Genomic DNA, 13,494 nt, shown 5'->3' on the forward strand with positions numbered 1-13,494 from the left:
TTTGTACTTCTCGTTGTATCGTATAAAAGGACAGGGAAGTATTGTTTGTATGCACATGTTTATGTAGGTAAACATGTACATGTATGTGTGTATACACATGTGGAAGTGAGAGGTCAACTTCAATTGTTATTCCTCAGGGACCATCCTTCCAACATTCATTCATTCATTCATTCATTCATTTATTTGGAAGAAAAGTCTAGGACCTGGGGAAAATTACAAGTATATGCCAACTTGAGACCTATCCTATGGAAAAGCACCAATCCCTGACACTATTTATGATACTCTGTTATGCTTGCAGACAGGAGTCAAACATGACTGTCCTCTGAGAGGCTTCATCCAGCAGGTGACTCAGACAGATGCAGACACCCATAGCCAAACATTGGATGGAGCTTGGGGATCTTATGAAAGAACAGGAGGAACGACTACGGCTCCTAAGGGGATAAGAACTCCACAGGAAGACCAACAGAGTCAACTAACCCAGACTCTTGGGGCTCTCAGAGTCTTAACTATGAACCAAAGAACATATATGGGCCAGACCTAGGCCTCCACACACATAAATAGCAGATATACAGCCTGGTCTTCATGTGGGTCCCAAACAACTGGAGCAGGGGCTACCCCAATAGCTGTTGCCTGTACGTGGGATATGTTCTTCTAGCTGGGTTGCCTTGTCTGGTCTTAGTGGAAGAGGAAATGTATAGCTTTGAAGAAACTTGAAGTGCCAGGGCGAGGGGATACCCGGGGGGGGGGGGGGACGACAGCAGCTCAGAAGAGAAGGGGTGGGGGGAAGAATGAAAGATAGTGGGAGGGGTGACCCGGCGGGAGACAGTGAACAGGATGTAAAGTGAATAAGTAAAAAATAAAGTTAAATTAAACAACAACAACAACAACAAAACCCCAACTATGTGTCAGCTTTTTACATGGCTGCTGAGATGGAAATAAGTTCTACATGCTTGCTAAGCAAGTACTTTAGCAATTTAGCTATCTCCCTAGTCTCTTCTCTCTTCCTCCATTCCTGTATCTTATATTCAGATAGACCAGTGAATCAAGAAATGTCAGACATAGTGTACATGTATTAGTGATGACACATATAGTGGTTTAAATGAGAAGACTCCCCATAGGTTCATATGTTTGAATGCCTGGTCTTCAGTTAGTAGAGCTGTTTGGGAAGGATTAGGAAGTGTAGCCTTGCTGGAGGAGGTGTATCACTGACAGTGGGATTTGTGGTTTCAAAAGGTCAAGCTAGGCACAGTCTTTTGTTTTTGTCTCTCTTTGTCTCTGTATGTCTGACTCTTTCTCTCTGCCTGCTTCCCGTGGATAAGGATGTAAAGTTCTCAGCTATTGCTTCAGCACCATGCTTGCAGACCGCCATGCTTCCTGCCATAATGATCATGGACAAGTCCTCAATTAAATCCTTTCTTTCATAATGGTTACCTTGGTCCTGGTGTTTCTTTACAGCAAATAGAACAGCACCTGTGACAGCACAACTTCTTAATTTTGTAATAAAGCTAGATATTATCATACTCATTTCCTTTTCCACATTGAAATTTTATGTGGTTCTTACTTTTTAAATCACAAAAATTTATAAAACCTCGCTTCATAAGAATATATTATCAGGCTGGGCAGTGGTGGTGCACGCCTTTAATCCTAGCTCTTGGGAGGCAGAGGCAGGTAGATTTCTGAGTTCAAGGCCAGCCTGGTCTACAGAGTGAGTTCCAGAACAGCCAGGGCTACACAGAGAAACTCTGTCTTGAAAACAAACAGGCAAACAAACAAACAAAAAGAATATATTATCAGATCTGGGCAGTTTTAATCTCAACAGTCAGGAGGCAGAGGCAGACAGATCTTTGAGTTCAAGGCTAGCCTGGTCTATAGAAAGAGTTCCAGGATAGCCAGTGCTACACAGAGAAACCATATCTCAAAACACAACACAACACAACAACAACAAAAGAATATGTTATCAGGCAAGGCACAATGTTATATACACCAATAGTCCTGGCTTCTTGGGAGGTGGAGCTAAGCTAGGAGGATCTCTTAAGTCCAGAAATTCCCAGGCCCAGCCTAGGCAGTATCTTTCAAAAACAAAACTCAAAATTTGATCAAGTATCATTAATATGATGAATGTGGTACAATGTAATGCTTCAGTGTTGAAACTGTGATCTACCTTGAGTCAGAAGTATGGTGTACCACACACTACTACCACCAACATCACAATAACAGGAAGTAATGATCAATCATTGGTCATTAATATCTCTCAACATCAATGGACTCAATTCTCCCAGTAAAGACACACAGGCTAACAGAATGGATGCATAACCAGAATCAATTATTTTGATGTATACAAGACACACATCTCAGACATTATCTCAGAATAAAGAGCTGGAAAAAGGTTTTCCAAGAAAATAGACCTAAGAAACAAGCTAGAGTAGCCATTAATTTATATCTAATAAAGTAGATCTTCAACTGAAAGTAATCAAGAGAGTTGGGGAAGGACATTTCATACACATCAAAGGAAAAATCCACTGAGAAGATAGCTCAGTTCTGAACATCTCCCCCAAATGCAAGGGGACCCACATTTGTAAAAGAAGCACTACTAAAGCTTAAGTCACACATCAAACCCTACACATTAATAGTGGGAGACTTTGACAACCCACTCTCACCAATCAACAGGTCATTCAGACAGCAACTAAATAGAGAAATAATGAAACTAACAGAGGTTATGACTCAAATGGATCTAATAGACATCTATAGAACATTTCACCCCAAACAAATGAATATGCCTTCTTTTCAGCATCTCATGGAAACTTCTCCAAAACTGACCATATAATTGCAAGCAAAAGCAAAGCAAAAGCAAGCCCCAACAGATATAAGAAGATTAAAGTAGCCCCACACATCTTATCAGATCACTATGGATTAAAGCTGAGCTTCAACAACAGAAACAACAGAAAGCCTATATACTCATGGAAACTGAACAACACTAGTCAGCGATCACTGGGTCAGGGAAGAAATAAAGAAATTAAAGACTTTCTAGAATTCAATGAAAATGAGGTCACAATGGACCCAACCTTATGGGACACTCTAAAAGCAGTGCTAAGAGTAAAGTTCATAACACTAAGTGCCCTCAGGAAGAAACTGGAGAGCTCTCACTCTAATGAATTAAAAGTACATCTGAAGGCCCTAGGGGTGGGGAAAAAGAATCAAAAATGTCCAGGAGTAGACAGCAGGAAACTCAGGGCTGAAACCAATCAACTAGAAACAAAGAGAACAAAACCAAGAGCTGGTTCTCTGAGAAAATCAACAAGATAGACAAACCCTTAGCCAAACGAAAAGGGACAGAGGCAATACCCAAATTAACAAAATCAGAAATGAAAAGGGTGACATTAACAATGTACACACTGGGGAAATTAAAAGAGTAATTAGGTCTTATTCTGAAAAATCTAAATTAAATGGATGATTTTCTAGAAAGATACCAATTACCAAAGCTCAATGAAGATCAGGTAAACTATCTGAACAGTCCTATAATCCCTAAGAAAATAGAACTAGTTATTAAAAGTCTCCCAATCAAAAAATAAAAATAAAAATAATAAAAAATATAAAAAACCCAAACCCAAACCAAACAAAAACACCCTGGGTCAGATGGACTTAGCATAGAATTTTACCATACTTCAAAAAAGAGCTAATATTCCTCAAACTATTTTACAAAATAAAAACAGAAGGAACATTGCCAAACTCATTCTATGAGGCCACAGTTACCTGATACCAAAACCACACAGAATCAACAAAGAAAGAGAATTTCAGAACAATTTCCCTTATGAACATTGATGCAAAAATACTCAAAAAGTACTAGCAAATTGAATCCAAGAATATATCAAAGCCATCATCCACCATGATCAAGTAGGCTTCATCCCAGGGATGCAGGTGTGGGAAGCCACATGTGCCGTTGCAGAGTGGCACTGACTACTGCTGGCCACCACGCATAAGATTGGACAAACAACCAATGTGTACATATGCAGTAAAGTTTTTTGCAAAGACACTGCCTGGCCCAGGCATGATAATGAGGTTCTGTAAGGTACTGAGAGTATAACCAATCAGATGTGAGACATGCAAATGAGGTATGATAATGAGGTTCTGTAAGGTACTGAGAGAGAGTAGCCAATCAGATGAGGAACATGCAAATGAGGCTTAGTGCATAACCAATCCGGGTGTGAGACACGCCCCTCCTAGGCCTATAAAAGCAGCACCAGTTCTGGGCTCGAAGTCTTTTCGCCTCTACAATCAAGCTCTCCCAATAAACGTGTGCAGAAGGATCCTGTTGCAGCGTCGTTCTTCCTGGCCAGTCGAGCGCGCGCAAGAAGTGGTGCCAAAAACCCGGGACAAGAAACATCTTCAGGCACGAGCGAAGACCCCCTGCTACAGGGAGGATTCAGAACTGCATCACGGGGAAGGAGCAGTTAATAAAGGTTCCCGCAAAACAGACTGCTGAGAAGGATCCAGCGTGGATTCAGAACTCTTCAGCTGGGGAACGGTGGTAATGAAGTGTTCCTGCAAAACAGACTGCTGAGAAGGATCCGGAGTGGATTCAGAACTCTTCAGCTGAGGAACGGCGGTACCGGTAAGTAGAAAGAAATTAATGTGAGAGGCATGCTCTCCTACGAAATAGATCTGATAATTGTTGCTGGGGTTGCTATCTTTCTTGCCTTGATTTTATATCATGGCTTTAATTGTCAACTCCCAAAATGTAAAGATACAAAAAATAGTATAAAAAATAGTAAAAAGCAGAAAATTAAGTCAATTTACCCTCCTCTCGAGGACTCTGAGTCATTAGAATTGTCTAGCTCAGAGGATTCCGAATTATCAACAGGAGAGGAGGAAGATTTGAAGGAGGCTGCTGCGGAGTATGAGGCAGAAAGATCTGGTCCAATAGGGAGGAGTTTCAGTGCTCCCCCACCTACTCCGCCTTATGCAGATAAGAAAGCAATTGGCAATGGTCACTCTTTTTGCACTCCTAAAGGGTTGCAAAAAATATGTCAGGCTTTTCCTGTTTTTCAGGATCATGCTCAACAGCGATATTATGAGCCAATATCACATAAACAAGTAAAAGAGCTAGCAGAGTCAGTAAGGACCTATGGAGTTAATGCCTCATTTACTCAGTCCCAAATTGATAGATTGGCTCACAATGCCATGACTCCTTTTGACTGGATGAGTGTGGTAAAGGCATGTCTTACGATGGGACAGTATCTAGATTGGAAGTCTATATGGCATGATCTGTGTTTGAGTCAGGCCCGTACTAATGCTACTGCAGGGCAACAAGCATGGAGCTTTGAAATGCTTACAGGTCAGGGTATATGGACAAACAATCAATTAGGATACCCAGTGCAGGTCTATGATCAAATTAATCAGGCAGCAGTGAAAGCTTGGAAAGCATTGCCTAATAGAGGAGAGGTATCTGGTAACTTGACAAAAATTATTCAGGGAACTAATGAGCCGTTCTCTGAATTTGTGGCTCGCATGATGGAAGCGGCAGGACGTATATTTGGTGATGCTGAGGCCGCAATGCCATTAATTGAACAATTAGTTTATGAGCAATGTACCAAAGAATGTAGAAATGCTATCACACCATGGAAAGGGAAAGGGCTACAAGCATGGATGAAAGCCTGTAGAGAAATAGGAGGACCTCTTTCAAATGCAGGGCTGGCTGCCGCAGTTTTGATGGTGCAAGCAAAAGAAATAACCTGCTATAATTGTGGACAAACAGGTCATATGCAAAAGCAGTGTACAAAGGGTAGAAAGAGTAGGTTTGAAAAGACAGAACCAGGTACTTGCCCAAAATGTGGGAAAGGAAGACATTGGGCAAATGAATGTAGATCAGTCAGAGATATAAAAGGAAGGCCAATACCTCAGTTTAAAGTGCAACAGCCAAAAAACGGGGTGAGGGGCCCCCGTCCCCAGGGCCCCCAAATGTATGGGGCATTTCAGACCACAGTGTCCATGAGGCCACCCAGAGACTGAGGAGAGCCACTCCGGGTTCAGCAGGATTGGACATCTGTGCCACCTCCAGAGTAATTCTTACACCTCAAATGGGGTGCCAACCTATTTCATCAGACTTTAGAGGTCCCTTACCAAAGGATACAGTGGGCCTACTGTTGGGTAGGTCCTCTTCTGCTTTGAAAGGATTGATGATACATCCCGGAGTTATAGACTCAGATTATGAGGGACAAGTTAAGATTATGTGTTCTGCACCCCGAGGTATTGTAGCCATTTCTCCTGGAGATCGAATTGCTCAATTACTGATTCTTCCTAGTTTGCATAACATGTTCCCTAGTAGCCAGGATTCCCGAGGGGATAAGGGACTCGGTTCTACAGGAACGAATGTGGCCTACATATCTTTAGATTTGGAAAATCGTCCCACTTTACAATTACAAATAGAAGGAAAAACCTTTCAAGGTATAATGGATACAGGAGCAGATAAAAGCATTATATCCAGTAATTGGTGGCCCGCTTCTTGGCCTGTTAATCAATCGTCACATAGCTTACAAGGATTAGGATATGAGGCTACCCCAACTATAAGTGCAAAATCCTTACAATGGAAAGATAAAGAAGGAAGAACAGGGCTTTTTCAACCTTATGTACTCTCTTTACCTGTAAACTTATGGGGAAGAGATGTGTTGTCAGCCATGAACTTTATATTGACTAATGATTACTCTCAGAAAAGCAAGGAAATGATGAAAGGAATGGGATATATACCTGGACTAGGTCTTGGAAAAAACTTACAAGGTAGAATTTCACCAGTTAAAGCCACAGAAAAAGTAGATAAGAAAGGGCTGAGTTTTTTCTAGGGGCCACTGAGGAGCCTTTGCCCATTCCATGGCGTACGGAGGACACGGTGTGGGTGCCTCAGTGGCCTTTACCCTCTGAGAAGTTAAAAGCAGCTAAAGAATTAGTACAAAAACAATTAGACCTGGGACATTTGGAACCCACTCAATCACCCTGGAACACCCCTATTTTCGTTGTAAAGAAGAAGTCAGGTAAATGGAGATTGTTACATGACCTAAGAGCCATTAACGCACAAATGCAAGTTATGGGTCCTGTACAAAGAGGACTCCCCCTACTCTCAGCTCTACCTAAGGATTGGAGAATTATAGTAGTAGATATTAAGGATTGTTTCTTTTCCATTCCATTAAATAAGAAAGATAAACCTAGATTTGCATTCACCTTGCCTTCTATTAATCATATGAAGCCCGAGATATTGTCCTACAGTGTGGTAAATGTGTAGAATTTATTAATGCACCTTCCGTGGGTGTTAATCCTCGCGGATTGCGACCCCTAGATGTTTGGCAAATGGACGTCATGCATATCCCATCTTTTGGGAAATTACAATATGTACATGTATCTATCGATACCAGTTCTGGTGTCCTACATGCCTCTCCCTTGACAGGGGAAAAAGCAGTTCATGTCATATCTCACTGCTTAGAGGCTTGGGCTGCATGGGGCAAGCCCCTAGTGTTAAAGACAGATAATGGTCCTGCATATACTTCTAAATTTAGCCAATTTTGCAAACAAATGCAAGTAAAACATATTACTGGATTGCCCTATAATCCACAGGGCCAAGGCATCATTGAGAGAGCCCACCGCACTCTGAAACAATATTTGCAAAAACAGAAAGGGGAAATAGAGGCTATGACGCCAAAGATGGCTCTATCCCTTGCAATATTTACTCTTAATTTTCTAAAATTAGATGATGCTGGAAGATCACCAGCTGAAAGGCATGGACAATGGCCTCAATCGCCCAATGAAATGGTCAAATGGAAAAATGTCCTTGATAATAAATGGTATGGCCCGGATCCTATCTTAATCAGGTCCCGGGGAGCTATTTGTGTTTTTCCACAGGGTGAAGAAAATCCACTTTGGGTCCCGACGCGACTGACAAGGACCCTGAAAGAGCAAGATGAACCCCAAGATGATTCTCCTGCTCCTGATGATTGAAACCAGGATAAGTATACCTTTATGGGCCATAGTAAGATCATGGCCAGTACCTTTACCGGTACATTCCAATTCTTCTACCTAGCCTTTGTTTTTTGCAAAGGAATGTTTTTTGGATGTGCCTTATGCACGACAAACTCCTCAAGAGCCACGGGTGTATAAGAGTACTAGTTTTCATTTAAATTATACATTATGCTTTGTGCATAATGTGGATAAACCTTTTACACCCTGTATATTTTTAAGAAAAAGATTATCTCTAATTGGGCAGATCAAATTAATACTGCTGACACTATAAGTCAGATAGCAGAAAAAACGTCTGAAGCATTGCTTACCCTGCAAAGGGTGGATTCTCATATCACCTCAGGGTTAATGTTAGTGAATCAGAGTGGATATTTTACAACATGACATGGAACAGATGATGGATGTCATACAAATGAGTTGTGTGGCATCCACATTGCATGTGTGCATTACTCCCAATAGGTACATTAATAATTCTTTTATTAAAAGTACAGACCTATCGAATTACCTGAAGGGGAACTGGTCGCAGGAGCTGGGAAGGTTGCAGACGAGGCTGCAGATGCAGATCCTGAACCTTAATGGGACCAGAGTGGAACCAGTGACCCTTGGAGACTTTACCTCTTGGCCTACCTCTGCTTTTTCTTACTTTAAGGAATGGGTGGGAGTGATTTTGTTTGGTGCTGCCATATGCTGTGAACTGGTGTTCATGCTCTGATTGGTATGCAAATTCAGAACTCAACAAAAACGTGACAAGGTGATTATAACTCAGGCACTTTTAGCTATTGAAAACGGCTCCTCCCCTGAAATTTGGTTATCTATGCTCAAGAATTAGTCAGCATGAGATTAGATGAGAGAGACTCAACGATCATTGATCAGCCCTTGCTCATCAATAGGGTGATCATGATTACCCCACTAATTCATTTTTTGGCTGGCCTCTTTTGCAGAGTTCGCCCTAGGTCATTTAGCAGTTATTGTCACACAGCACTGCGGTATCCAGAGACGGGCAACTTTCCTCATGCACAGTCCAACCTAAGACATGGGGCCCGGTGGCGATAGGGTTACCCTATGACGGGTAAGGCTGTGACATTAGAGGAACGACCTAAAACAGGAGCCACGGCGGATGGGCATAATTGCACAGGCCTAGTCCAGCCTCATTTTATTAAAACAAACAGGGGGAGATGTGGGAAGCCACATGTGCCGTTGCAGAGTGGCACTGACTACTGCTGGCCACCACGCATAAGATTGGACAAACAACCAATGTGTACATATGCAGTAAAGTTTTTTGCAAAGACACTGCCTGGCCCAGGCATGATAATGAGGTTCTGTAAGGTACTGAGAGTATAACCAATCAGATGTGAGACATGCAAATGAGGTATGATAATGAGGTTCTGTAAGGTACTGAGAGAGAGTAGCCAATCAGATGAGGAACATGCAAATGAGGCTTAGTGCATAACCAATCCGGGTGTGAGACACGCCCCTCCTAGGCCTATAAAAGCAGCACCAGTTCTGGGCTCGAAGTCTTTTCGCCTCTACAATCAAGCTCTCCCAATAAACGTGTGCAGAAGGATCCTGTTGCAGCGTCGTTCTTCCTGGCCAGTCGAGCGCGCGCAAGATGCAGGGGTGGTTCAATATATGAAAATCCACCAACATAACTATATAAGCAAACTGAAAGAAAAAACCCACGTGATCATATCATTAGATGCTGAAAAAGCTTTTGACAAAACCCAACACCCCTTCATGTTCAAATTCTTGGAGAGATCAGTGATATAAGGTGAATACTGAAACACAATAAAGGCAGCATACAGCAAGCCAATTGGCACTATCAAATTAAATGGAGAGAAGTTTAAAACAATTCCATTAGAACCAGAGGCAAGACAAGGCTGTCCACTTTCCCCATATCTCTTATATATAGAACTTAAAGTTCTAGCCAGAGCAATTATAGACAACAAAAGGAAATCAAGGGGAAACAAATTGAAAAGGAAGAATTCAAAGTATCACTATTCTCAGATGATATGATAGCATACATAAGTGAGCACAAAAACAACCAGAGAATTCCTAGAGGTGATAAACGCTTTCAACAAAGTGGATTGATACAAAATTAACTAAAAAAAAAAAAATCAGTAGTGTTCCTTTATACAAGTGATAAACAGGTTCAGAAAGAAGTTAGAAATACAATACCCTTCACAATAGCCAAAAATAATATAAAAATCTTGGTGTAACCCTAACCAAGCAAGTGAAAGACCTCTACGACAAGAACTTCAAGTCTCTGAAGAAAAAAAGTGAGAAAGATTTAGAAGATGGAAAGACCTTCCATGCTCATGATTGGTAAGATTAACATAGTGAAAATGGCCATCTTGTCAAAAGCAATCTATAGATTCAATGCAATCCCTATCAAGATTCCAACAAAATTCTTTACAGCTCTTGAAAGAACAATTCTCAATTTCATATGAAAAAACAAACAAAAAAAATCCCAGGATATCTAAAACAATTTTGAACAATAAAAAGAACTTCTAGAGGAAACACTATCCCTGTCTTCAATCTGTACTAAAGAGCAATAGTAATAAAAACTACATGGTATCAGTAACAGACAGGCTATTCAATGGAATCAAACTGAATACCCAGAAATAAACACACACAACCTATCAACACTTGATTTTTGACAAAGAACCCCAAAAACATACACTGGAAAAAAGAAAGCATCTTCAACAAAAAGTGTTGGTCTAACTGATGTCTGCAAGTAGAAGAATTCAAATAGATCCAAACTCATCACTCTGCACAAAACTCAAGTCCAAGTGTATCAAATACCACAACATAGACCCAGAAACACTTAATCTAATAGAAGAGAAAGTGGGAAATAGCTTTAAACAAATTGGTACAGGAGACAATGTCCTAGACAGAACACCAATGGCTCAGGCTCTAAGATCAACAACTGATAAATGGGACCTCATGAAACTGCAAAGCACAAATGATTTCACAGGCATACATGCAAGGAATTCTCCTCTTCCCCCCTTCCTCCTTTCCTCCCTCCCTCCCTTTTCCCTTTCTCTTAAAAAAGGAAGGTAGAGTAGATGAATATTTAAAGAGAAAGCAAATAGTACTAAGTATATATATATTTTTAGGATGAGAAAAAATAAGCATGGTTCAGGTAAGAAAAATGGATATAATAGCCCAAACTATCTACCAAGGTATTTTGCAATGAACTTAAGATGGTACTATACATACTATGAAATTTATAAGGAAAGTATAAAAATGATCAGCATCTATTAGACATGAACAACTTAAACTAAGGAGTCCACACTTTTAGCAATGAAATATTAGGTTAATCTACGAGTGGTGGCTCACAGCTAAATCTCAGGATAGCCTAGGCTATATAGTGGGTTCTGGGCCAGCTTGGATTACAGTGTGATAGCCTGTTTCAAAAGCAGAAAAAAAAAAAAAAGAAATGAGATTAAACCACATTTTTCATATTAAAGCTGTCTGTGGTGGTATGAATAGAATGGCCCCCACAAGCTTATATATTTGAACACTTAGTCACAGGGAATGGCACTACTAGAGAAGGATTAGGAGGTGTGGCCTTGTTGGAGAAAGTGTGTCACTTGGTGGGAGGGGGCTTTGAGGTTTCTAAAGCCCAGAGTCTTTGTCTTTTGGCTTACAGATCAGGATGTGGCTCTCAGCTACTCCTCCAGCACTTGCCTGCATGCTGTCCTGCTCTCCCCACCATAATGATAAAGGACTATATCTCTGAAACTGTAAGCAAGCCACCAATTAAATGCTTTCTTTCATAAGAACTGCCTTGGTCATGGTGTCTTTCCACAGCAATAGAACTGTAACTAAGACACTGACTTCGCTTGTCTGTGTTTGAGAGATGAGGAAGTACTACCTTGCTCAACTAGACTGCAATTCCTAGGCTCTAATGATCCTTCCTGTGTCAGTCTCCACCCAACCCCTCTCTCTGTTTTCTTAGTTTTTCGAGACAGGGTTTCTCTGTGTAGTCATAGCTGTCCTGGAACTCACTCTGTAGACCAAGCTGGCCTCAAACTCAGAGAGATGCCTGCCTCTGCCTGCCAAGTGCTGGGCTAAAAGGTGTTCACCACCTCCCAGCTCTCCCTCAGTCTCTGAAGTGGCTGGAACAGGGGTGTGATGATTTAAAGACGGGACTGAAGAAAGGAGTTCACAATTATATGAGTCAGAAGAGAGAGGACATGGGATTCATATTATGGTTACACATCAGCCTCAGAGTAACAGATGCATGTCATCATCTAAAATAGAATAGTGATCTTCTCAACTGAACATGGAGGAACCGAAGATTTTTCCATAAAGCAGGGTGCATTAAAAAGTGAGCATGAAAATGAAGAAATGGTAGGCTGTGAATAGAAAGGTTGGCATCAGTGCAATGAGACCTTACAGAAAAAATAAGTAATGGGGCATGGCACACTGTGAACATTAATAAATTATAAATATAAAACTATTATGGGATATTTAATACCTGTTTAGAGCATAATAATAGTAAATATTTTTCTACTCTCTGTAAACATATTTATCTTGCACATTTAAAGTTATAGGTGGTGTTATGATAAAACAAAACAATAAATAATAGGGGACAGACTAATTACATTTACTCATGTGGGCATGGCCTAATGTAAATAGAGAACATTGACTTGAATGCTTTCACTCAAAATTCAGATTGTCATTTATTCAAAGGAGATGAAATTAAGGCAGAAGTGTTATAAATTCTAGTTAACTAATAGTAGATACAGATTCAATTATAAAATTATTATAATTAAAAATATTTATGGGCTGGCGAGATGGCTCAGTGGGTAAGAGCACTGGACTGCTCTTCTGAAGGTCCTGAGTTCTAATCCCATGAGATCTGATGCCCTCTTCTGGGGTGTCTGAAGACAGCTACAGTATACTTATGAATAATAATAAATCTTAAAAAAATTTTACCTGAGCACGTATATTTTAACATTCTGGAACAGCTGTCAGTTGCTTGAATACCAACTTCTCTATCTATTATGTCTAAACACAATGTAAATGGATCTGAAAAAAATCCAAAACATACGTTTTTTTGTTGTTGTTGTTTAATGAAAAGGTTCTGAATTGTGTAAGATGTATAAAGTCTCAGATTTTTATACATTTTCTCTCAGTACTACATATCCAGTCATACTAGTGGATAAAGAGAAAGATTCTGCATATGAGTAAGTGGTACTAAAGGTGGGTGTGTCAGAGTTACACAGGGTGGATGTACCAATTTACACTTGAGTTTTAAGCATCCACTACCTATTTTCTTAGAAACAATCAATCAAACAAACAAACAGTTTAAATCATACCTGTTTCTGGTACCTGCTTTCTATTTTTGACAGTATGAGGCAGATGTTTAAGGACCTGGTCACTGTAAGAAAATGGATACTATGTTACTAGAAGTGAAGATTCTGTGGTGTGGGGGAAATTTTAAATAGTAGTGTGATTCTCAATGTCCAACAGACAGATGGAGCTGGA

The 13,494-nt window shown here is 40.5% G+C and overlaps 1 protein-coding gene across 11 annotated transcripts in view; it reads right to left on the reverse strand.

Moving 5' to 3' along the window:
• The window catches only part of Terb1 (telomere repeat binding bouquet formation protein 1), a 63,170-nt gene that overhangs the window by 9,068 nt on the left and 40,608 nt on the right, over positions 1 to 13,494 (reverse strand). For 10 of the 11 annotated variants that reach the window (XM_011248404.2, XM_011248405.2, XM_011248403.2 and 7 more), the window contains 2 exons: positions 13,326 to 13,387; positions 12,943 to 13,035 (listed from right to left, as the gene is read on the reverse strand). The exons of the other annotated variant lie outside the window; for it this stretch is intronic. In XM_011248404.2, coding sequence (XP_011246706.1) covers positions 12,943 to 13,035; positions 13,326 to 13,387 — 155 coding nt within the window. The remainder of the gene's footprint in view (positions 1 to 12,942; positions 13,036 to 13,325; positions 13,388 to 13,494) is intronic. 11 annotated transcript variants of the gene reach the window in all.

The sequence above is a fragment of the Mus musculus genome, chromosome 8 (genome assembly GCF_000001635.26).
Source record: "Mus musculus strain C57BL/6J chromosome 8, GRCm38.p6 C57BL/6J".
NCBI lineage: Eukaryota > Metazoa > Chordata > Mammalia > Rodentia > Muridae > Mus > Mus musculus.